Raw genomic sequence first — 26,527 nt, 5'->3', positions numbered from 1 at the left:
CTTCATTTTCCAGAGGAAGAAACTGAGGCTCAGAGAGGTTAAAGTGGCTTCCTTGGGGTCACAGAGCTTGTGGACAGCAGAGGTGGGATTTGATTATTGGTGAGGCCTACAGTATATTTTCCTAGATACCTCCCTATACTGTGACTGAAACACATTTAAGCTAAATGTCCCGAACATATAACCATCATTTATAACTTATTTCTATGTTAAATTTTGAGTCCCAAACTTCTGACTTGAAGAAATTTTCAAAACACATGTTTTTATTTAGGAAACTTCCTGGCTTGCAAGAGAACTGAGAACATTAGCAAAAAACAGTTTTAAGATACTGTAAATTCAGTCTGAAGGGCACTAGAATGTTAATTACCACATCATAAGTTTAGGGATTGTGGTTTTGGGGGTTCACTTATTCTGATATGCAGCATTTTCTATTTTATTAGTTTATACTGCTAACAAAATTAAACACTTAAGTTGACTTTAAAAAGCAAAGCAAAATCCATTTATACAAGAACTTCTATTCTTAAGATAGAAAAAAAGATGTATACTATTTGGAACATTCTACCTGTTCCCTGGCTCTTACTCTCTTCAGAAAATTGCTAAGTTTAGCCTCCATGCTGTAGTGCAAGAATTACTTCTCAACAGTTCTTCTTATTAAATATGTTGCAGACGGCCCTATTTGCATTGAAATGTTTAATCTTTGCTTTTCATGTCTATTTTTATTCTTTGTGATTTCTTCTATTCCTTAGACATCAGACAGTTCTCCTATTCTAGGCTGAACTGTATCCCCTTAAAATTCCCATGTTTAAGTCCTATCCCCAGTATACTACATCAGAATGTGACTGTATTTAGAAATAGGGTCTTTTGAAAGGTAATTAAGGCAGAATGAGGTGGCTGAATCACCTGGATTCAGTATGAGTGATGTCCTTATAAGAAGAGGCAAGACCATGTGAAGAGAAGGAGAAGGCAACCAGTTATAAGCCCAGGAGAGAGGCCTCAGAAGAAACCAACCCTGCAGACGCTTTGAACTCACACTTCTAGTATGAATTATGAGAAATCATATTGCTATTGTTTAATCTACCCAGTCTTTGGCACTTTGTTATAGCAGCCCCAGGAAACCAATATAGTGTGCAAGAGTAAACCCAGGTGACCTAAGCATTTATGTACAGCTCCTATCCCATCAAAAGCTCTGCAAAGGCACTCCGTTAATTTGTCAATGCAATCATAAAGAAATTGTAGACTTTATGAATTCATTCAACGAGCATTTATTGAGCTTGCCCTGGACATCAGGTACTGAATTAAATGGTTAGGATAGAAAGATAATTATCCCCCCTAAGTAGCTCAAAATACATAAGACCCGAAATCACCCTCAAGGAATTCAGTTAAATGAGGCACAATAATGAATTTCAATACGATGTGATCAGTGGTAAGACTGTTGTATGCACAGAGTGGGTAAGGATCATGGGCCAAGAGAACTTGACTAGACTTCAGGAGGGCTGTCAGATTGGAGGCCACAGGTAATCTAGGTCTTTAGGGAAAATAAGAAGACTGGCAGGTGAATGAGGGGAGTCACTTCAAGAAGGCCATAGACAAAGGCAGGAAAATGGGAAAGTGTCTAGAATGTCAGGTGATGAGTGAGAAGTTCAGGGAAACTGGAGTTAGGATGTGTATGAGAGAAGGTGGGGGGAGAGACTGAAGATCTGGGGTCAGACAATGAAGGGCTAGCTTTGCCAAATTTGGATTTTAACCTGAGAATGATGGGAAGCCACTAGAGGCTTTTATAGAGAAAAAAATCATGATCAGACTTGCTGATCTGAACTTTGCTTTGAGCCAAAGTCTCTCCAGCAGTGTGGAGAACAAAATGGTGAGGAAGTGGGTTGCAGAAGGACTGGGTAGCAGGGAAGACCAGGGCAACCTGAACTGAGGTGGTGATAGGGGATGGAGAAGGGCAGCCCTGCTTTGGAGACATGTCAGAGGTGGGATCTGGGGTGGGGTGGGGGGCTGGTAACTTATACTGTGAACATTTTTTTTTCCATTTTATTTTTTTTTTTTATTGAATGGTAACTATGTACATTAATGCACTTCTGGGGTACAGTGTGGGGTTTTCACATGCAATCTGAAATACTTCCATCAAACTGGTCAACACAGCCTTCATGTCATTTTCTCAGTTATTGCTTTAAAACGTTCACATTCTACTCTTAGAAAGATTGACCTGTACCCCTATAAGGTAAACCTCAGAAGTAATCCCTCCAAACCCCCTCCCTCCACCCATTCCCCCCTCCTTTTTCCCTCCCCCCTCCCCATATTCTTAGGCTATTTGGTTATAGCTTTTATATAAAAAGGTTTAAATTAGTTTCATAATAGGGGTGTGTACATTGGATACTTTTTCCTCCATTCTTGTGATACTTTGCTCAGAAGAACATTCTCCAGCTCCATCCATGCGAACATGAAGGATGTAAAGTCTCCATCCTTCTTAATGTCTGCATAGTATTCCATGGTGTACATATACCACAGTTTGTTGATCCATTCCTGGATCGATGGGCACTTGGGCTTCTTCCATGACCTGGCAATTATGATTTGGGCTGCAATAAACATTCTGATACAAATATCTTTGTTGTAATGCGATTTTTGGTCATCTGGGAATATACCCAACAAAGGAATTGCAGGGTCAAATGGCAGGTCTATTTTTAGTTCTCTATACTGTGAACATTTTAACACTTTCATGTGTGCCAGCAAGTGAAAGTTACTTCTAACTGTAAAGCACTAGACAGTATTTACTTGTTTTTTACTTTTCTGTATCAGATGTACGTCACTGCATCCTTTAACATATATGCTATTGTCATTTTAATAAAAATACATGATGTTTTTATTTACTTTTGAAGAATTAAATTCAAAGGGACTATACTTCCTTGTGTTTTGTTTAAATTTGGGAAGAATTGTTCCTCATAAAAGTACAGTGTAATTAGGTACAGTTAAAAATAAATAAATTTTATTTTATCTTACCATAGCATGTCTGGCATTTTTGTGATTCTTCCAAGTTGGACTTGCTGGAAAACTGCCTAGTGGAAGAAATAGAAAGTCTGGGGAATACACTCTCCTGGGTCTAATCTGAGATTTCTCACTACCCACCTACCTTGAGTAGTTTACTCTGTCTCTCTAGGACTATGCTTTCTTATTTCTAAAAGGATAGATTCCTTGATCTCTGAGGAATTTTGCTGACTAAAATTCTGTAACTCTTCCCAGAAGAATGACTCCTCTTGAATTTTAAAATGCATTCTTTTAAGTTTTAAAAAAGAGACTTTAAATTTTGCTGAAAAGTCTTTCTTGGAAAGTACATAAATCTTGTTGGATGTTTTCTAAATTTGTTAAAAGAAATGAAGCATCATGCACGTCTAAAGCATTACCATTCTGGGGTATAAAGGCACTCTGGGAAGTGTACTTGAACCTCTGCAGGTTCAACTAACAGAGTAACAGTGAACAAGTGATGCTTTTTGAACACATCTGGAGAGTTGAATGGGGTAGATACGGCTGCAGGAAGATTAACGAGCCAGAGGATTCCCTTTTACCTTCCTTAGGAAAGCAACTTGTATCTGTAGGTGCAGAAGGGCTCTGGATCTCTGGAAGAGAAAAAGGACAGCGGGAGGAAGTTTCTCAGATTTCTTTACTCTCCACCTGCCGGTCTGATTTCCTCTCCAGTTCTGTCTGATAAGGGATTGATTCTCCCACCTCCTCTTCCTCCCCCTCCCGCTCCTACTCCCTGAGTAACGATGCTGTCCTAGTAAGTGATGCTGTCGGAGACAGGAGCCCGGCACAGAGGAGGCATCGCCGCAGCCGCGGGGCTGGAGAACCTTTCCCTGCACCAGCGCCCCGCTCGGCCCCGGGCGTCCCACTCGCGGCCACGGCCGCGGCGGCTGCTCCCGCGGTTTGATGGTGGGCGGCGGGGGCTCGGCTTGGGCTCCCGCCTCTAACCGCTCGGGTGCGGGCCGCGCCGCTCTCTCCTCCCGCCTTCCCGCTCCAGGCGGCCCAGGACTGCGGGAGCCGCGGGAGGCGGGGAAGGGACGCCGCGGGGAGACCACGCGGCGGCGGCGGCGGCGGAGGCCGGCGGCCGGCATCCCCTGGCTCGGACCGCAGCCGGCGCGATGTCCACCAAGGTCAGGAAGTGCAAGGAGCAAGCGAGGGTGACCTTCCCCGCGCCGGAGGAGGAGGACGACGAGGGCGAGGACGAAGGCGCGGAGCCGCAGCGCCGCCGCCGGGGCTGGAGGGGCGTCAACGGGGGGCTCGAGCCGCGCTCGGCGCCCTGGCAGCGGGAGCCGCACGGCTACTGCCCGCCGCCCTCGTCCCCGGGGCCCGACCTGTGAGTACCCTGCCGGGCCGCGGCCCGCGCCTCGGGAAGGCGGCGCGGGCGGGGGGCGGAAAGGCGCGCCCGGGCGGCCCCAAGACGTGCCCGGACCTCCGAGTCCCACGGGGCACGGCCGGCCAGTTGGATATAGGTGACTTCGAGGGTGCAGACCTCCCCCAGGGGCTTGTCCCCTAGGTCCTGTTCAGTGGAGTGGATTGAGGGGCGCTCAGTGTCGGGGTCTCTGTTCTGGTCAAGCGCAAAGAGCAGCCCGGAGACGGACACACAGACACCAGGCGAGCATCCCAGCAAACAGCCACTCCCTCTCCTATGGCCGAGGACGCGCGCACGACTGCCTCGGGTGCTTGGAAAGGGACCCTGGGGGTTCCGAGCTTACTGGGGAGACCAAGGAAGAGGAAGGTGTGCACAGAACCAGGCGCGCACTTGAACCCTGAACTCCTCCCCGGTGTCCCAGTGCGAAACCACCCTGGGAACTTGGGTCCCTCTGACACTCGGGCTGAGGCAGAGAAGTGGAGAGTAGGGAGGCGACAGAGTGCATACAGGGTGTGGACTGTCGGGACGTCTGGTCTCCCTGTAGTTCAGTCACAATTGGGGTTAAACTGGAACCGAAGCCTAGGGTCCCCCGAGGGAGGAAGTGGGCGCGAAGCAGCGGCGGGAGTCGCTTTAGTGGTAACTTTGGCTGCGGTTCCCAGGCGGCTTTGGGTCAGTGGCTGTTTCTTTCCCTCTTTCTCTTTTTTCTTTCTCCTCCCTCTTTCCTCCCCTTTCTTTCTTTCCTTCCCCCTTTTTTATTTTCTTTTTTAACAAAGGAGCAGTCGACGCTCTCGTGTGTGAAAAAGACCAACTTTTCTTAATTTTCAATCTGCGAGGCAGCCTTTAAATCAGTTGTGAGACGCAGAGAAGATAAAAAGAGGGTGATCAGTTTTATAGGGTGAGATGATCTGTATTTTTCTTGTCACGTACCTTGGGCGTGCCGCGGAGTTTACTGTCTTTTTTAGGAAAAACGCACAGAGAACTAGGTAGAGAACTTGAGGTCAGACGGTGGTGGGCGGCACTAGCCCGCGGAGCGGGGGAGGCGGTTCTCCCGGGTAGGGACCGAGGTTCGGCAGCGCCCCCTGCTGCCCGAGGGCTGCCTGCAGCCCGGGGCCGGGGCCTCTGGGGCTACCCCAGGACCCACCGAACCGCGCCGGATCGGCTGGCTGAGAGGCAGCGCCAGTCCTAGCTGGACAGGCTTGTAGAAACGGAAACAATCAATGGCTGTGAGTAGAACCCGCAGGGAAGGGTTCTGATGAAAAATGAGGGACGCAACTCGACGTGGTTCAGTCATTGCTGAAGGCTAGTATGGAGTGGAAATGGCCCAGGAAATGGAGGACCTGTATAGCCTTCGGGATTAAGACGCTGCTAGCTGGCTTCCCCACCTCCCTAAGGTTTTTAACACGTTGTCCATTTTGCCTTTTGCCAAATTGATTTTTATAACCTACCTCAGTTTCTTGATTCTCTTAAGATTTTTTTTTCTTTTACCTTAAATCCGGACTAAATGGGACACCTGAACACTCTTATCTGAGAAAGTAGGGCGGAGCAGAAATTACTTTGCCTTTTGAAGTTTGAGGTCAATTACACAACGCCCTTGGGCAAATTCTTGTAGGCTTGTAGTCTAACTGCTGATAGATCATCTTTCCTATTTGCTAACTATACGTAATTCAACAAGTAAATGTGGTGTATTTATTTTGCAGAGATGAAGAAGATCCAGTCACTTCAAGGAAATATGTTGATAAATATTTTTTCTAGAGGCAGAACAGCAAGATCTTCATGTTTATTTGAGGCTTGTCACTTGGTATTATTGGAGACTAGCTTGATGTCTGCAGCAGAGATTAGCTCTTTATTCCACCTTTGAATAGCACATGGCCACTGTAATGAACAGTGCTTATTTATCATTGTTTAAAAGTGAACATGACAGGATGGATTCAGAAGGGTTATTTGGGTAGGCAGAAAAGTGTGATTGAATTTAAAATTCAGGAGGATGCTGAGGATAGAATCCCACTTTTACCAAAAAATTCCTCAAGGTAATCCTGTTGCTCATTTTACTGCTCTCTTTTCCAATATTCTATTTGGGAATTTTAAACAGACTGACTTAGGAGGAAGAGTGTCATGTTCTGTTACCACGAACAAGATTTTTTTTCCAACTGTTTGTAAACCTAGGGCCAAGTTATATGTCTTAAGACAGATGACTTCATTGTTGAAAATTTTCAGCTATTAAATATATCTGATGAATTCCAAAAAGGTGTTTTAAGGCAGTTCTCATTAGTTTCATTTCAAACATTCTCAATTGTGTAAATGTGCAAAGTGCAGGCTGAGTACAACAAGCCACGAATATGAGTACGACAATTTTCCTGCTCTTGAGGAGTTTAAAATCTCCTGAGGAAGGGCTAGGAATGAGACTAGGCATGCGCAATTATGCTTTATGTTAGAATAAAATGATATTGTGTGTATACATAAAAATGCATATAAATATAAAGATGGATGGATGGATGGATAGATAGAGAGAACTAGGGTCAAGTGCAAAGAGGAAATGGACAGCCATAGGTTGTGTGGAAATCACGGACAGCTTTCTGGACCCTGAAGGATAGCTGGGATAATAGGCAAAGACTGGAGGAGGGAGAGGGGGCAGCATATGGGACTAATGTTGTCTCCTCCCAAAATGCTAGGTATGTCTAGGGAATATTAGTTCAGAACACAGAGTATGTGTAAGGGAGCAAGGAGATTTGACTGGACGTATTAGTTTGGAGCTTATGGCTCTTGTATACCAGGATGAGGCAATAGGGAGCCACAGATTGTTTTGAAGCAGCAATAATTTAATCAAAGCCACTCTGAGAGCAAGATGGATTGAAGTGGCAATCAACAAAATGTGAAGAAACAAATTAGGATGTTATCGTAGAGTCCAGGCTGAGATTAGTATCTGCAATAGTGCCCTTTCTGTGGGATCGAAGCGGGAGAGATTGGAAGAGAGAATACACAAATAAAGTCTGTGGGATTTTGCAATTTCCTATGCATAAGGGGTTTAAAGAGAAAGCAAGATCAGAGATAATTTGGTAATTTTGACCTAGATAACTAAGATTGTCGATATCCTTGTTTAAAAAACAAATAGGAGGATCTGATTTTTTAGATAATTCTGATAGAGGTGTCAAGCAGGAAGATGGATATACAAAGTTAGAGTTCAGGAGAATTTGAGAGTCTTCTGTCTAAAGGAAATTGTTACAGAGTTGTGTGGGTAGATGAGGCTATCCAAAGAAGGAGCGTGAAGAGAGAAACATAGGGAGCTAAGCTAGTTTTTTGAGGGAAAAATTTTTGTTTTAGAGGGCAAAGAGAAATAGTAGTAAGTAAAGGACACAGAAAAAGAGAAGGAGCAGGGTGGTACTATGGCGAGGCTGCCAAGAGAGAACAGTTTCAAGAAAAGGCTTGGCAAACTCAGGAAATCAAGAGAAAAACTTATGAGCCACTAGTAAGAAGAATCAGTCTTTGTGTGTATTCACAGATCTGCACAAAATCATTAGCTGTCTCAGCAATGTTATCTTTAAAAGAGGAGGATGTCTAAAAAAGAATTCTGTTCGGTGTTACTCCAGAGAAAGTGCGGCCACAAATTGGTCAGAAGAGAAGCAGTCAATTTGTGTTTATGTAATACGTCACACAGTCATTTATACTCATTAACTGGAATCACACTCCTTTAAAGCAGTGTTTATCATTGTCATCATTCAGCAAATGAGGAAATCAGTACACAGAGAAATAATTTTCTAACAGTTACCCAGCAAATCAATAATAAAGCTTCTCGTACGGTTGGGGAGCCGGAAATGAGTACACAGTGCCCTGTAACCCAGATTATCTAGTTGTATGTTAGTTTCTGTGGCACTGGTCTTGTATAAATGTTCCAGTCTTGGCTTTGATTAGCTGTGGGATTAAGAACAGTGCTGTGCACCGGCATGGGCATCCGATTGGAAGTAGTCCCTTCCTCCAACCCCTGCATTAGAAATCAGAGATTCTGCAAGTGACTGTTGAGTCTCTAAGTTCAGGAGTCTGGACTTGGAGGATTCAAGTCAAACTGACTGGTATTATTAAGGAAAAGGCAGGGTTTTTTTCACAAATTAGAGTTTAATCTTCAAGAATAACACAGCAAGGCATTAGACTTGAGGCCTTTAACAATCTGAAAATTTTCATTGTATTCAGTTTTATTCTCTATACTCTAGAGTAGCAACTTCACTACGTACAATATAAAGTTGTCATTTTTGTTGGTTTGTTTTAAATTGTTTCTGTATGTGTATGTAACCTCAAAATAATATATGCCTATGGTTTTTAAAGTTTGATAGTCAACTGCTCTGATGGGAAAAAAAATAATTTGGTTAGTGCTGAAGAACATAAAACAATGGTAAGCCTCCCGGAGTTCTCTACTTCTCTCTCATTGTCTTCCTGTCCCTTCCTTTTTTACTCGGCTTTCAACTCCCTCCCATCCTACCATCTTGTTATTCCTATTTTTTATGTTATCAGGTGAGAATTTTTTGCTCACATACACGTCTTATTCTCCCCTTATCTCCCACAATGTGGTTGTAACAATTTTGGTGATTTTGCTGAGAGAGAGAGAGAAAAGAAAAAGAAAATAAATTTCTGGTTAATATCTTCTTTCAGTTCTTCATTGTTATGACCACCTAACCTCTGTTCACTGCTGAACAAAGTAATGTGGTCTGACTACATCTCTTTTCTTTTGATAATTACCTGGTTTTCTCGGAGTAAAGGTTTCCAACTGTGTTTGTGCGTTTTCCTGAAGGTAGCCCTTCCTTCTATAGCCCCCTGACTTCCTCTGGCTGTGGTCTTTAATTTTTCTTTTCCTTCAGAAAGCTTTTAGAGTTATCTCTTTACTAGTTCTCACCTGAAGATGTGCCTTGCCTTGGATCTTTTTCTCATTACTTGAGCTGGACCTTTAGTGAACCCTTTCAATCTAGAGATTCTGTCTTTTAGTTCTGGGAAGTTCACATGTATTATTTCTTAAACACTAGTTTTATTCACCTTTTTTTCCCTGGAATTTCTATTATTAGGATGTTAGATTTCCTGGTTTGATCCCTTGGTTTTTGTATCTCTTCTCCTTTGTTTTCCAGGGCTTATCTTTTGTGTTCTTTCTGAGATATTTTCTTGACTCTATCTTTCAGCTCTTTCACTGAATTTATTTCCAGTTTACCTGTTATATTTTTAATCTCTTAGAGCTCTTTCTTGTTTTATGAGTATTCCTTTTTTTGTAGCATTCTTTGTTATTGGATGCAGTTGAAAAAATACATCTCAGGGGAAAAAGAATTAAGAAATAGAAAACCTGGCTATTAGTGTGGTGGAAGCGGGCAGGGGTCCTCCCATTCCTCCCCTGGGCCTGATATCCCCTTAACTAGAGCACCCCAGTTTTTCTGTCTCTGGAGAGTCCATAGCCTATATTTCTCCTAGGGATATGAGAGGTTTGTCACTTAACCATATCAGTAAGGGGTTAGGAATCTAGGGAGGAGGTTTCTACCCACTCCAGACTTTCAGCCAATTCTCTTATTTTAGGCTCCAGCCTCATCTCTACTTTCTGGAATTTCTTTTACCTTCAATTTCTGGACCCTGTTTGGCATAGATCAAAGTGGATCAAAGTGCTTTTTATTGCAGGCATTCTAGGGAATTTATTTCTCTCCACTAAAAGATTTACTATTCTTCTAACTCATCTCCTTTCCATCTTCATATATTGTGGCTTAGGGTTGCACATGTCTTTTGGTTTCATGGAAGATGAAATTTGTGTTGCTATTCTTTTTTCTCTTTGTTATTTGGGGAGGGGGGCTTAATTTTGGAAAGAAGAGGTGATAAAGACCTTTCTTCAATCATTTTGAATCCAAACATCCCTATGGTTGTGTTTTACATGTTTATTTAAGCCTTAATGATGACAATATCCTAGGCAGAACCCAGATGGCAGAAGGCAGAGTGTTCTTACTTCTGTGGATCTCATTTGGCACACAGCATGGATAGTAACCCACATAGTTGATAAGGTCATCTGAAGCCCCCACCTAAAATCATCTTCACTCTACACTTCCTAAATTTAGGTAATATGGAATATTTCGGAGAATAATCAAATGTCTGAGTTAGAAAGAATTTTATCTAGTCCCAGTCTCTCATTTTACAAATTGAGAAGCTGAAGTGGAGGGATGACATCTAATACACAACATGTCCAAGCCATCTGAAATCTTCAGGTTTCCAGGGATGTACTCTTCACACTGTGGCTTCCTTTGGGTTAAACTTCAAAGAAATTCTAAAATGTATTGACTCCTGGGAGGAGCAACACAGGAAACTATCAATTAGTACTAATTCATTTATGAGATCCAATTAATTCGTCATTTCAATTTGGCTGCTGATGGCAGATCAACTTGAGAGAGTTTGCAATCTGAGTAGGAGGAAGGAGAAAACAGGCAAAGAGAAGAGGATATCTCCATGCACTATTGACCCCTAGCAAATAGAACTTTAGATTATTCCTTTCCTTAATACCTAAATGGTGAAAGAATCCTAGTCCAGGACTGGGCCACCATTTGGGGAATAAATCAGAATTTCAGAGATTTTTGATTAACGTGCTGGGACAGCAAATGTCTCTCTGCTTCTCTCTCTCTCTCTCTCTCTCTCTCTCTTTCTCTCCTTTCTCTGTCTCTTGAAATTATTCTTAACCTTTGAGCATTTTCTTTGCCTACAGTATTGCATAAACCCTTACCCCCTCTTACAATAGACAATCAAATACCTCAGGAAATGCAATGGAAGGAAGATAATGCTTTGCTAAACTCCTGGGCAGGAAAGATGACTTGACTTTGAACTTTCTGGCTTGGGGTTAAGAGGGCCTTGAGCAATCTTCTGAGGAGGGGAGGTCCTTTGCATGGCCGTCAGTCTTACTTCTCAGTCCTTTCCCCATACTGCCCTCAACATTGCACAACATTGATCTGGAAGGGGACCCATATTACTGGCCTGTGCAGGGAGAACACATAGGAAGGAGTGTGCGTGGTGGGCTGTGGGACGGCCAACTTCACACTTGTGCATAAGGGGCTCGGGGGTGATTTCATCAGAACAATTAGGATTGTTACAGCATTTTATCTTTGAGCATCCAAGTCACGGATTTTATCTACAATTATATAGTCCAAAAATTTCCCTATTTAAAAAAAAATCTTTCCTATTTTCTCTTCACTATTCAATAATAGATGGTAATATGGATTTGATCCTAGACCTTTTTAAAAGATGAGATTTAAGTGTCCACAAATGTGTGAGCCATTAAGGGAAGAGCTTGGCAATGCTAATATATTATTACCAGTTCTGCATTTTTAAATACATTTTGTCTGGTAGGACTGATACATGTGGACTCTTGAAAAGTAGGTTGCAGGGTGATGAGGTGGGAGCAAACATCTAAAAACCTCAGACTTTCAACTTTAGATATGGCTGATCATGATAGAAAGCCAGATCCCTTCCTTCTAATAATGTTAGAGGTTAAAAATATACATAATTGATAGGGACTAATATATCTAAATAGCCAACTATGAACTTCTCTTGGGTCAGTACATGTTTTTTTATTATTTGAGGTCATTTTCTCTCAGTTCTTGTTCAATTATAGACTGAATTCATATGTCTTTTCATTTCACTGTTACTAACCTTCTTGAAATAATAAAAAAATGGTTTTAGAAAAACATTGTGAAAGTTTTAAAAGAGATGCTTAATTACTAATTATTAAATGTTACTAATATGTTTAAGTGTTTTCCCCTAGATTGTCCTAACAAAACATAACTTTATGCAAAATTAAAATCAAAAGGTGCAGAATGCACCAGATATTTTTGTGGTGTAACTAAGAATTTGATGTGATTAAGCAGAAATCTGAAAGAAGAGTGATTGTTTACATTTTTAATTTCTGATTATTAATTTATAGTAAAGTATTTATTTTTAAAGAAGGGTCGCTCTAATTCCCCGTCACCATGACTTCCATACATTATCGTATGGAGGGGAAATTTTTTGCTTAGGTCTTCAGTGAGATGGTTTAAGTATGTGTACATATGTGCTTTTATGTGTCCAACAGATATTCTTCATTATATACCAAAAGTCAGGCATATAGAGATAAAAAGAGGAAATTTCTGCTTTTGATGATCCTATAACATTTTAAGAATGTTATAGGATCATCGGCTCGGTGCCTGTGGCTCAAGTGGCTAAGGCGCCAGCCACATACACCTAAGGTGGCAGGTTCGAATCCAGCCTGGGCCCGCCAAACAACAATGATGGCTGCAACCAAAAAATTGCCGGGTGTTGTGGCGGGCGCCTGTGGTCCCAGCTACTTGGGAGGCTGAGGCAAGATACTCGCTTGAGCCCAGGAGTTGTGGGTTGCTGTGAGCTGTGATGCCATGGCACTCTACCCAGGGGGACAGCTTGAAGCTCTGTCTCAAAAAAAAAAAAAAAAAAAAAAAGAATGTTATAGGATCATTAAGAAGACAGGCACAAAGACTGATAATTATAAAGCAATGCAATAGTTGGTTTAATGGAATTATATACAAAACACAATTCCTGGAAACTTAAACATCTAAGTTCTAGACGGCATTAGCTTGAATGCTATCTTGGGTATATATGTGTAAGAAGCATGACCAAGAAGTCACGCAGGGAGTGGCTAGAGGCCCTCACATCTTCTCCTGGTGGACTTTTAGAGGGAAAAACACCCTGTTAAATGACTTTTTGTTTTTCTGGTTTTGGCTGCTGAAGAGTCTGGGAAAGAGCTGTTCATATTTCATGAGAAGAATGATAGAGAAAACGATGAAGATAGGAGACCAGAGTTCCCCTCCCTAAAGAAACACCAGCTTCTTGTCTCATTGGGGCAAACACAAAAATTCACGTGTATCTAACATATGTATTGTAATTTTACATGAACAGTTCTGAACATATTAATAACATAGGTCAATAGAGACTCTCAGGGAATTCATTACGATGCAGACTTAAATATCTCTCTGGGTTTGTAAGTGCTGGGATCTCTTCATTTTTTTGTGGGATGAGAATCTTTAGAAATAAAGCTATGCTTTTCTCTTTCTTCACTGAAACACTGTATCTCGCTGGTTTGGTTGGTACCGGTGACGATGTGTTATTATCCTAGGTGATGCAGCTAGCAGGAGGTAGTATGAGACATAGGACAACTCCCTACTGGACACTCAAACTGCTGGGCTGCTTTTCCCTAGCCATGCATGCTGGTACTCTTAAGGGCTTTAGATAGATAGATAGATATTCCAATGTGTGTGTTGATGGTATTATCAAGGCTGTTTGTCAGGTTGCCTCTCCTTCCAACTGCACACACATGGGCCTACTGCATAGACGCCAGATGTCTCCAGAGGCAGCCACACTGACTGACAGGTGCCTTCTTACCACGGGGCCATGGGGGGTTTCTATTTTTTGACTTTCCATCTATGAGTTTCTTATCCTCTGTCAGTACCTGCTGCCTCTCACCCTCGTTACCACTTCCCAATTATCACCGTCTCCAATGCTAGAAGGAGGATGGTGGTGCTCGCTAACACTTTTCCCTTCCTCTGCTTTTCTCACTCCTTGGCTCTGTGGCTCTGTCTGTTCTTCTTGCCCTTTACAAAATGATGGACTTGACCCCGGCCGGCTGGCACAGCCACTTTCTGCAGGATTGTGAACTGCTTGGTCCTACACTTCCGACGTTGTTCTTTCTCACTGCTTCAGCTCACGGTGGTGGCGTTCTCACTTTACTTGCTTTCTGCATGGATTGAGGAGTTGGTTAATTCTTCACCTCATTTCGGTGAGGGATTTGAGGTGACTTCTTTAATGACGCTCCATTTGTTGCAAAGTGCTAAGGAGTTCGTGATTGACTCCAAAAAGCCATTTTGGATGTTTGAACAGCTATTCTTTGTAGAACCAAAATGTTCCAACACATACGCTTAGCATCTATTTTAATAATGATGTTTTGATTTACAACCTATTGTTCATTTTTCGTATTCCTTAGAGACAGCATATTAAAGTAGAGAGCATTGGGAGGAGGACCTCCAATCTCTAAATCTTCTAATTCTCTGTCCCTCCGTGACCTTAAGGAAGTTACTTACCATTCAGACTGTCTTTTTATCTACAGAATTAGTATCAATTGATGAGTGTTTTTGTGTCTTCAGTACTTTAGAGATGGCATATGCAGTTTTAAACCTCAGATAGAAGCATAAAACACTTATTCTCAGTTGAACTTGAGTACATGCATTATCACAGAGACAACAGTCAAGGAGGTAAAGATCAAGGAGATGAAACAAAATTAAGAGTCTAGACTTAGGGCAGAGCACCCCATTACAAGAGCTCAGGCTGAAGTGGTCAGGAATAGATTCACAAAGAATCAAAAGAGTCAACATTTCAGAATAAACAGAATCTTGCAGGTCACATAGGCATTGTCCTATGAAACTTGATCCCTGTATACTGAGCAAAAAGGAAAACTGGGCTGTGGTAGGAAGGTGAAGGGCAAAATTAAGAATATGTTTGGGGATAGAAGAAAAGGGGACTGGGCACAGCACTTTGAAAGGTCAAAGCCTATAGTCCCAGCACTTTGAAAGGTCAAAGATTCCTGGAAGCCAGGAGTTTGAGATCAGCCTGGGCAAAGCAAGATCCCATCTCTACAAAACATTTAAAAATCTGGCTCAGTGCGTGTAGCTCAAGTGGCTAAGGCACCAGCCACATACACCAGAGTTGGTGGGTTTGAATCCAGCCCAGGGCTGCCAAACAACAATTACAACTACAATGAAAAAATAGCCGGTCTTTGTGGCGGGCGCCTGTAGTCCCCGCAACTTGGGAGACTGAGGAAAGAGAATCATTTAAGTCCAGGAGCTGGAGCTTGCTGTGAGCTGTGATGCTACAGCACTCTACCCAGGGTGACAGCTTGAGGCTGTGTCTCAAAAAAAAAAAATTTTTTTTAAAAGATCAGCTGGGAATGATGACATGTGCCTTTGGTCTACTTGAGAGACTTGAGGCCAGGAGTTTGAGGTTGTAGTGAGTAATGATTGTACCACTGCACTCCAGCCTAGGTGACAGAGCAAGACCCTATTTCCAAAAAAGAAAAAGAAAAAAGAAATCTCCCACAACTTGGATGAGCAGCAACATGTAGCTTCTACTATCTGCCTGTAACGAAAGTCTACTGAGCCTCCCACCTGCTGAGTAAGAGAGAAAAAATAACCAATGTCCAATCTGTGGCTTAAATTAGTTTTAAAATTTTTGTTTTGTTTTCTGCCTACTACACAGACACTTATTATAATTTAATAAATGAATTGAGCAATCAATAAATTATGCAATTAAATCAATTAAGCAACTAAGCAGTGAGTTGAGTTGACAAGGAAGGAAGGTTTGCCCTACATTACGGCAGAGATTTGGTAAAATGGTGCCATGTGTTGCTGTACCTTGAGCCAGTGTGTAAGGGGCTTTTGCTTTTTGGTTCTTCCCTTGAAATCTCCAAAAGGGCTTGGAGTCTCTATGGACTGCCTGTCACCACTCAGCACACTTTTTAGAGGCTGGAAGGTTGACCTCATTTATCTCTGTTTGATACTATAAAGTAAATGTTGTTTTTCATAAATGTTCTCTCATTTGGATAAAATTATTCAAGCTCTCAGGAAGCCATCCTCTTCCCTGATTTTCTCTGTAGCATCTGGACACTGGGGGAAGGGAGCTCATGTGTCCCTGGAGGGGTGTCTTCTAACTTTTCTGGTCTCTGGGTGATGTTCCTTGTGTACTTGGGTGCTGATTGCCAGCAGAAGTAACTTGATCTTGGCTGATTTGCCTTTCTTAGAAACACAGATGTGCTTCCTGGTGCACTTGGTTTCCGCTACGGAGCTGAGTGCCTGCAGCCTCCTCCAGCCTTGTCAGGGCACCAGCCTTCATGAAGACTCTCTGGCTCTCAGTGCAGGGCCTACACCACATAGGAGCTGAGGGTACCTTGAGAAAGCTCTTGACCCCCACCATTCCACTTCTCAACCAGGCTGGGCTGGTTAGATCTCCAAATAAAATAAACCTGTCAAGAAGCCCTTGTTTTCAGTATTTCCTCACTTTCTAGAATCCACATTTAATTTTTATTTCCTTTCTGTTCTTTCTTTCTTCTACCAGGATAGTAACCATCATGGCTTTACAGCCCGAGGTGGGAAAGCTATCCTGTTTGCCTGATGAGAGCTCCTGTGATCAGAATCATTCAGGATGAATTAGGGAAATAATGAAATGGAACAAGTCTTTCTGTTAGATAATTTTCCTTTTCTAAAATTCTTCTTACAAAATCCCATTTTTTCTTACAAAAATCTGAACATGACCTTGATTTTTTTCTTGTACTCCTTCTCTAAAATTTATCTTTATTCCTCCCCCTTGACACATCCCCTCACCTTCTGGACAGAAAAGTCTTGAGTCAACCAGGGCAAATATCTTGTCTTTGGAAGGGCAAAAGAGAATACCTTAGTGAATGTTCAAAAAAAAAAAAAAATCCCTGATAGTATGAGAATACCCTTGATAGTACAGGAATAGCAGAATAATATGTTTATAGGACAGTGAAGAATGAATCTGAGGAACAAGGGCAAGAAGGTTGAGTAGACAGGGTGGGGTGGGCTATGACCGTGCCTGAAAGTCAGTCAGAGGCGTCTAGATTGGAGGAATAAGCAGAAGGTGGAATAGTGATTTTTTTTTTTTTTTTAAGAAGTGTGACATGGTAAAGCAGAGGGGATGATTGTGAGGTAGAAATCCCAGTTCTGCATGTTACTGTTTGTGTTACCTTGGACAATTTCCTTTGAGCTCAGTTTTCTTATTTATGAAACAGAGAAAATAATACCTATTTGTAGCATTGTTACAGTAACTAAATACAATAATGCATTGAAAAATCCAGGCCAGGTGCTCAGTGAAGTGTAGTTGCCTTCTCTCATGCCTCTCTGCTGGAAAGCTGTTGTAACAATCCAGCAGTGATTTGATAACGATCTGGAGGCTGGCGCTGGCAATGAGAATTGGAAGGAGGCGTCCAGCACAAGAAACATTCCAAAGGAGAAGCATCAGAACTTTGTGACTGACAGGAGTGAGGCATAGATGACCTTGAAATTTCTAAATTTAAATAAGTAGCCTGAGATAATACAAAAGTTAGGAGAGGGAGCTGGTTTAAGGAATAATGTGGTACAGGGCATTTTAGAATGAGATGTAGGACCTAAGGTCAGGTCCAAGAAGGGATTTGAGAACTTAATAGAACAGATATTTATCGAATACCTACTTTCCGTGGGGCACTGAGCTGTACTCTGCTGGTAATAATAAATAAAGCATGAACTCACTATCCAGGCGTGTGTGTTGCAGTGGCCACATATGAGGGGGTAATTGTTAATACTGTCTTTAAAAAAAAAAAGGATTTAGACAACTTAAAGTGGGTTTAAAACATATAGAATAATTGGTTTAAAATTTGTATGAGAAATCTGAGATAGAGTGCCAGAAATCTGGGACAAGATAGTAATGATAATTGAAGACGTTTAGATCTAAGCTAAATTCCTAGATATGTTGAGCCAAAAAGTAAAAAAAAAAAGAAGTGAGGGTTACTTAGTTTTTATTATTAGATTAAAGGATAAAAACCTCACCTGCAGAGAGATGATTCTTGATACACAATTCTAGGATCACTTTAGCACTTGAATTCTCAAAAAAGGTACAACGAATACTATAATGAACAGTATCTTTAATTGCAGTTTCAAAGAAGATATAGTAAGGTTTTAAAAATTCCTACATAAAAGCAAGGTTATGGCATTAAATGGTCACTGGTGAGGGCATTTCTGTGGGCTGCTTATTTGGTTCAATTCAATTAAGTAGCTTCCTGGAGACCAAATTTTTAAGTAGTACTAAAGCATATTAGAAACTAAATGAATGCAGGGCTACTTATCCTTTAGCCTTTGCTGCTCTAACAACTTCATTTTTGACAGGGCCAGAGTAACAACTGCTTAAAGACCTATGTAGTCTGGTGTCTAAGATAGCTCCATCGTTTTTTTACACTAGAAGTTCATAACCTTCAGGCTGCATAGGAATTTTAAAGGGTGTTTATGTAAAGTGCATGTTCTAGGACCCAACCATCAGAGATTCCAATTTAGTTCATCCGGACTAGGGCTCAGAAATCTGATTTTAAAAAACATTACAAGTGACCTTGATGAAGGTGGTCCACAGGTCACACAGAGAGAAACGCTGCTGGAGGCCAGATGAGTCAGTGGCAAAGTCATAAAAACTGAGGAGTTTTCCTTGTGTTTTTGCTTCTTTTCTTTCTTTTTTTTTTTTTTTTTTTTTTGGAGACAGAGTCTCACTATGTCCGTAGAGTGCCGTAGTGTCACAGCTCACAGCAACCTCAAACTCTTGGGCTTAAGATGGAGCAGAGGGTTCCCTGTGGTTATACCAAAATATTTCTCAGTAATAACTTTTTATGGGCTTAAGTGTTTGGCCAAAGTCAAAGACCACAAAAACCATGGAAAAAAAATTTTTGCCTTAAAATATATGGTCAGTGTCTTAGTTCAGGCTGCCATAACAAAATACCAGGGACTAGATGGGTTAAAAAACAGAAATTTATTTCTGCTGGAAGGTGGAAGTCTGAGAGGAGGATGTATCATGTCTGGTTTCTGGTGAGGACTATTTTCCTGGCTTACAGATGGCCACTTTTTTGATGTGTCCTCACATAGCAGATGGGAGGGTGGGAAGAAGCAAGCTCTCCAGTGCTAATCTCATCATGAGGGTCTCACCTTCATGATCTAATAATCTCCCAAAGGTTCTAACTTCAAATATGATCACACCAAAGCTGAGGGCTTCAACATATAAACTTTGTGAGGACAAAATTCAGCCCATAGCAGTCAGATATTACCAGCCAGTCATGTCAGCCCCCCAAAAGTTTAAACATGTCCCTTGTAGATCATCTGATTTTAGGTCAATGGTACCCTTAACACTTTTTACCAGAAGGCTCTGCAGACTGTACTCCTCCAGTGCTGAAAGAGTTGACCTGTTGGATGGGGGATCTAGTGTTAGCATTACTAGAGTTAAGCATTTTCTCTCCTTCACCCTCATTCCTTCCTTATTTCTCATATTAGAAGAGATACATTGTCAAGACCAGCTGAGATTAGGTCCCTGTTTGTGAACTGTGAAGGACGAGAATGTTGACTCATACCATTCCATCAGTCCAGATTAATGAAATTTATCTTAGTACTATAAGGAGAGTTTTAAAAAAGACACTTGTATTGATTACCATGAAGATAAGTAACATTAAGTCAGCTCTTTTATTCTGAAATAGCAGGATAATTTGTTCTAATTGAGATATCTGATTTCACACTTAACTCAGTGTTAGAATATTTTAAAAGCAAAATAAAAATGACTCATGTAACTTGTGTTGCATAGTACTAAAATCACACATTTCAGTTCGGATATACAATAGGTATAGGTTCTGAAAGAATAATAAATACTAAGTAAAACGTTGAAATACTAAGAAATTTAAATAAAAATTTATGAAAGAATCATTTCCTAGTATTTCAAACCAACCTCTTTTGGGGCAAATGGTAGGGTTTGTATAAGTGATTTTCTTGTAGGTAGAAATCATTAAATTTAAAAAGCCCTTCAACCAAGATATGACAATAAGAGTTTATTTCCCAAAGTTAACCCCCAGACTCTAGGTAGAAATTCTGCTATGTCATATGTTCTCTCTTATAAATATATCATGGAATTTCTAGCCATTTGAAGAGTACCAGTTCATAGCTTAATAGTAAAAACATTAACCCAATGAAGTCAGTACCACTAATAGTAATAAAATGTACTCACTTATTACAATAGTATTTACAAGACTGGTTTAAAATTCTTGTCATAGAATTTGGTCTTGAAATAAACTTCTCTACTGGGTAGTTCAGTGAATGCTATCTCCCAGTTCTTATTTACCTAAAAAACCATCATTATAACCAACACACACGTACCTCCAACACATCACACACCATACACTCTACACGTCACACCTTAAACAGCCAAGTACATGCCATTTATTTAACTTCAGAAAGATGATCATATAATGGCTGCCAATAAGTATCTGTACTTTACCATTTTTGTCAACGAAGGTATTAAGAATAAAAATGTCAAATATTAATTTTATTTCTAATAAAAAATATTCAAACTATAGTTAAAACTACTCCAAATATGCAAGAAGGCATAAGTGAAAAGTAAAATTCTCTTTCCCCTGCAACTCCTCAGTGCCAATCCTCAGACTCCCAGGTATAACTACGATCGAAAGCTTTTTGTGTTGATGTCTAGAAGTTGCTGCAAATATGGGTGTGTACATAAAATTAATGTATTTATTTAATTTTTAGAAGTTGGTCACCTGAACTAGTTGAGCATTTAGAATTGGGAGCCAGTCACTCAGTGCGCTCTCTGCCACTGGAGAAATGAAGAAGCCCCTGTGGGGATCTCTTGCTTCCCTTTCCTCTGTAGACTCAGGCTCGCCTGGCGACATTTGCTCAGTCTCTATCAGGGAAACCTTCTGTCCGTGGCTTCTGGGTCCCTTTTTGGTTTGGGACCTTTAGAGCAAGAACCAAATGGGGGTCGGTAGCCACCTCTGACTCCTCCTGCTGGAGAAGCGTCCCAATTTCATTGTTCACGTTTAAGCATGCCCCCAGGGAGGCCAGGGGTCATCTCTAGTTAATTTTCAACTCTTGATTCTACAAATATGATTTTTTTCCGATGGTGAGAGTCATTTCTGGAATATATATTATAGAAATAAAGCATTTTCTTTAACAACAATTTTTTTTTGAGACAGTCCTATTCTGTTGTTGCTTTGACTAGATTGAGCTGGTATGATCAGAGCTCACTGCAGCCTCCGACTCTGGGCTCTGCCTCAGCCTCCTGAGTAGCCGAGACTATAGGTGTGTACCACTATGCCTGGCTAATTTTTCTGTATTTAGTAGATATGGGGTCTCACTCTTGCACAGACTGGTCCCTAACTCCTGGCCTCAAGGATTCCTCATGCATCAGTCTCCCAAAGTGTTAGGATTACCAGGGTGAGCCACCAAGCCCCACTTAACCACTGACTGCTTTTATTTTTCTTATTCTGAGCTTTTCTTTTTTTTTTTCTCTCTTTTTTAAAATTTCAGATTATGAGAGTATGTACATTTAAATCACGTACCCTTAATGTGAGTTTTTAACTTTGACTTATTTGCTTCAAAAGTCATGTGCAAAAAGCTTTACTTATCTGGTACTTTTTGGTACATCTCGTCACTGTCCCCTCAATCACAGATTTTTAAAGAGAAGTTATCTTAAAAGTAAAGATGCAAATTTGTACAATATTTATGCAATATTTCAATAGCCACTGAAATACTATCCAGCTCATTGAAATATTACAGATAGTCCAAATTATCATATATCACTTATTTATAGTTTTTCAGAGACCTAGAATTTGTGGAAAAGCAGTTCATTCATGAGCTCATGAGGAAAATCTGGTGAACTTTATAAATTTCCATTTTACACTTGGGATGAGAAAGCACAGGAAATGAAATTATTTACTTAACATTAAGGAAATGAACTCAAGATTCACTTAAGATGTGAACTCAAATCACTATTCACTTTGGTTAATGACATGACCTATAATGCAATTAAATGTCAAATCATGTGGTTGGTGTTAGGATGTCAGTGAGCATTCATCTGGCTATATACAATTACCAGAGGCTTTATTCACAAAAGAATGCTAGTAATTTTGAAACCATAAATCAAACCATATCCTTTTAGTTCAAAGAGGCAAATATGTAATATTGGTAATTAAACAATTCTTATTACAAAGGCACAGTTATTTTCTTTCTTTTTTTTTTTTTAATTTTTTTTTTGTAGAGAAAAAGTCTCACTTTATTGCCCTCAGTAGAGGGCTGTGGCATCACACCGCTCACAGCAACCACCAACTCCTGGGCTTAGGTGATTCTCTTGCTTCAGCCTCCCAAGTGGCTGGGACTACAGGCGCCTGCCACAATGCCCGGCTACTTTTTTGTTGCAGTTTGGCCAGGGCTGGGTTTGAACCCACCACCCTTGGTATATGGGGCCAGCGCCTTACCCACTGAGCCACAGGCGCTGCCCTGGCACAGTTATTTTCAATGAAACAAATCTAGGTTGATGTTCAAATTGTGTAATTGCTAAATCTTGTCTATGTCTTTGAACAAATGAATCCTGTAATTTGGAGGGGGATACCCTTAAGAGAAAAAGATAATAAAACTAAGATCCTGCAAGATGATATTTGGCCTAAATACTGGGGTGTTTTCTTATTGTTTTTGTCAATGATTTTATTTAGCTAAAAGTATCGATAACTTGGAGGACTGTTCTGGCCTAATTCTTAAAAAACAAAACAAAACCCCCCACAAACTTCTTGTAGCCTTCAAGCCCTAGTGCTTTAGCTCCAAGCACCTGCTAGAGCAGGAGTAAGGTTATATAGGATGAGTTCCACATTTATCAGGGTCACAAGGGAGGCTTGGGTGTGTGGAGATTGTTTTTATTATTATTCCATCTGAATGCCTTTTTCTAGAGAACAGGAGCTCTTGTTCTGAACCGTTAACAGCTCCTCTCTGGGTTAAAGCAGCCAGCCTTAGATGGAGGTGTCAATTTCAGGTCGAGGGATTGGCAACTGATCCGACTTCCCGTAGGCCACAGGTCTGTGGCGGATACTGTGCTTTGCAGAAAGAGTCCCCATATTTGCGAGGAAGCAGTATGCTCTAATACTCTACAGTTGTTTTGTTGTTGCTACTGACTAGGTCCATGGAGGGAAGTCCATCCCTGAGGCGCATGACGGTGATGCGGGAGAAGGGCCGGCGCCAGGCCGTCCGGGGCCCGGCGTTCATGTTCAACGACCGGGGCACCAGCCTCACGGCCGAGGAGGAGCGCTTCCTCGACGCCGCGGAGTACGGCAACATCCCTGTGGTGCGCAAGATGCTGGAGGAGTCCAAGACGCTGAACGTCAACTGCGTGGACTACATGGGCCAGAACGCGTTGCAGCTGGCGGTGGGTAACGAGCACCTGGAGGTGACGGAGCTGCTGCTCAAGAAGGAGAACCTGGCCCGCATCGGCGACGCCCTGCTGCTTGCCATCAGCAAGGGCTACGTGCGCATCGTGGAGGCCATCCTCAATCACCCCGGCTTCGCGGCCAGCAAGCGCCTGACGCTGAGCCCCTGCGAGCAGGAGCTGCAGGACGACGACTTCTACGCGTACGACGAGGACGGCACGCGCTTCTCGCCCGACATCACCCCCATCATCCTGGCGGCGCATTGCCAGAAGTACGAAGTGGTGCACATGCTGCTGCTGAAGGGCGCCAGGATTGAGCGGCCGCACGACTACTTCTGCAAGTGCGGGGACTGCACGGAGAAGCAGAGGCACGACTCCTTCAGCCACTCGCGCTCGAGGATCAATGCCTACAAGGGGCTGGCCAGTCCGGCGTACCTGTCTTTGTCCAGCGAGGATCCGGTGCTCACAGCCCTGGAGCTCAGCAATGAGCTGGCCAAACTGGCCAACATAGAGAAGGAGTTCAAGGTAAGCTGTGCACTCCATGCTGGCTGCTCGCGCCCACCCACTTCGCAGCTGCGCTGCCTGGCCCCTTCTGTAATTTGCTTCCCAGAATAGTTCTGTGCAGTGGATTTAAAATCTCGAGGAATTGGGAGCATCGTCCACAGCTGATCTGGTGGGATTTTTTCCCTCTCTCAATGATGGTGCTGTGATAAATTCACTTTGGGGATGTGTGTACTGTATTCTGGACCAGAGAGCTATAATTATGGTGCAGCTCTATGTTCTGAGTAAGCATTAAACAAACCTCAAGACTGCTTTCTTTCCCCTTTTATTTTTATTTCTTTTTTTATTTATTTTGCAGTTTTTGGCCGGAGCTGGGTTTGAGCCCGCCTCTGGCATATGGGGCCAGCGCCCTACTTCTTTGAGCCACAGATGCCACCTTTCTTTCCCCTTTTACTATAGGGAGGGACTGATGTGATATTTGCACCTTCACATTCTTCCTGTCTCTGGATAGCTGTATGGGGGCACCCAACACAGCAGTATTAGGTTTTTGGTTTATTTGCTTATTAACCGAGGGGGTGCACCATTCCTTGGTCCTAGGAATGGACCAAGTTCCTATTTCATCTCTCTATAGTAGTATTTGTGCACTGTTCATTGGCCAAAGCATTTGTATATCCCTTTAGAATGAAAAATCAAAAGGCCAATATAAAATACTATTAAAATAACTTCACTAATGTGACAAAAATGCCTCCTCTTGAATTCCACAAATATATATTCAGCATGGTAAGCCATAGATATCGGTCAACTCAGAAAAAGAAGGACAGCTAAGTGGTTTGCTTTAATGGACTTTGTTTTTTCTCCAAATAAGTATGTTTTTTTTTTTTATGGACATCATTTCCCATCAAGCAGTATTATGTATTTTTATCAAAATTATGTATTAATGATAGACTATTTTTTAAAATCAATTGCTACATCCTCCTATGCATTTTGAATAGTTCTACCTACTAAATCTGAAACAAAAGGATATTTTGTAGTTCTGGCCAAAATCATTCAGACTCTTTTTGGCAGGTTCTTATCTCCCATATTCTACCTAAGAATATGATTGTAGACACCAATTTCTTGAGCTATTTTACAGATGCTAAGTTACTCTTTTTAGCCTAGTTTTGTGGTGTCAGATCACAGAATGATTATTCTGTCTTTCACATCTTAATATGGTTTTCATACTAGAGTGAGATTCACACGAATGCAAATAGCAATATAATTCAGAGTAAGGAAAATCTTACCATAGGGTTGCAAAAAAATGGTGGGAAAGTGGTTCTCCCCCCACCTTTCCATACCTAGCAAATTCCTTAGATAATCATTAACCCTTATCTTGTCGTGGTGGAGATCTAGCCAGAGTATAATTTTATTTGTTAATCCATTAATTATTTTCTGTTATTAAAGCTATACATTATTCATTGTAAAAAAATTTGTAAAATGTGGGAAAATACAAAAAGCAAAATAAATATAACTCTATATCTTCTCTCTTTGAATAAATTCATTATATGGTATTTGAAAAGATTTATTTTCTTGGACCCCAAATGAGCTTTCTTAAAGACAGAATTCAGATAATTCAAGTAGAAAACTTCAAATTCTGTTTAAAGAGAGTAGAAAAGGATTTGGGGAAAATGCCTCTAAATATAAGTTCATCATTTTCAGACAATAATAATAATTCTAAATTTGTTTGTCACTATTTCAACTATCACATAGACCTTGTTTTTATACCTTGTTTTTGCTTGATATATCTTGAAAGTCTGCAAAAGGGATTCTATAAAAGGGAATATTTTCTAAGATTATGTTTTAGTAATTTACTAAAGATGGTGATGTTTTCAATTCTATCCAGAGAAGTCATCTCAGTGAAGCAGTGGTAAGAGAATTTGTTATTCATAGTTTTCCCCTGAAGCTGGCTAAATCCATATTGGTAATGCTTAGAATCTCCATTACTCTGACTTAAAGGCTCACCTCTGATAACCTTTCAAAGGTGGGAAAATATCACAAAAGGCAAAAACACAAGTGGGCTTTAGAGGACATCTATAAAGCTGCCAAATATCTAAGGATATGCAAAAATCATCCACATCTCCCAGTTCCTTTTCCTGGATTATGTGGAGATCACTTGTGTAGTATAACTCCCGGAGCCAAAATTAGAACAAGTCTCTAAGGACTGCAAGTCTCTCTCCCCTAACTGCATGTGGCCCCCCCCCTCCATTTTAGCCATCGTTATTATTCCTTTCTTATCTGCCATCCTTTCACCTCTTTGCCCTCTCATCCCAGGCTCATGTCCTCTGTCACGGCTTTAGACAGACAGTGAATATAGTGGCTTTCATAGCACTGACCCAGAGATGCTGAGCTCTGAAAGGGCAGTGGAAGTGAAGCTCATTTCTGAGCAGGCAGGTAACCTAATTCGCCCTGTTCCATGATGGTTGCTATATTCTTCCCATGGGGACTTTGAGCTCAAAGGACTAGCCTTGAAATGAAAAAATAGATAATGTGCTCCCTAGTGAAAGAGAGGTGATTTTTTTTTCCTTTTCAGATACTTACACCTATTTTATCTTATCAGTGCCCTCTAATATGTAACTTTACCCCAGAAATGGCCCTCATTTAGGTGCTCCA

At 41.4% G+C, this 26,527-nt stretch overlaps 1 protein-coding gene across 2 annotated transcripts in view; it reads left to right on the top strand.

The window, feature by feature from the left end:
- Positions 1–4,065: 4,065 nt before the first annotated feature.
- Positions 4,066–26,527, top strand: part of TRPC3 (transient receptor potential cation channel subfamily C member 3) — a 64,086-nt gene continuing 41,624 nt past the window's right edge. The window contains exons 1-2 of one of the 2 annotated variants that reach the window (XM_003795514.3): positions 4,066–4,348; positions 23,134–23,905. In XM_003795514.3, coding sequence (XP_003795562.1) covers positions 4,134–4,348; positions 23,134–23,905 — 987 coding nt within the window. In that variant the 5' untranslated portion in view covers positions 4,066–4,133. Of the gene's footprint in view, positions 4,349–23,133; positions 23,906–26,527 lie in introns of those variants that run through there. The other variant, XM_023516575.1, reaches the window with a different exon arrangement.

This window comes from Otolemur garnettii, unplaced genomic scaffold, assembly GCF_000181295.1.
Source record: "Otolemur garnettii isolate 467f Iridium unplaced genomic scaffold, OtoGar3 scaffold00093, whole genome shotgun sequence".
Lineage (NCBI taxonomy): Eukaryota > Metazoa > Chordata > Mammalia > Primates > Galagidae > Otolemur > Otolemur garnettii.
The sequence above is the reverse complement of the archived record's forward strand: the minus strand, read 5'-3'. Positions and strand labels throughout refer to the sequence as shown.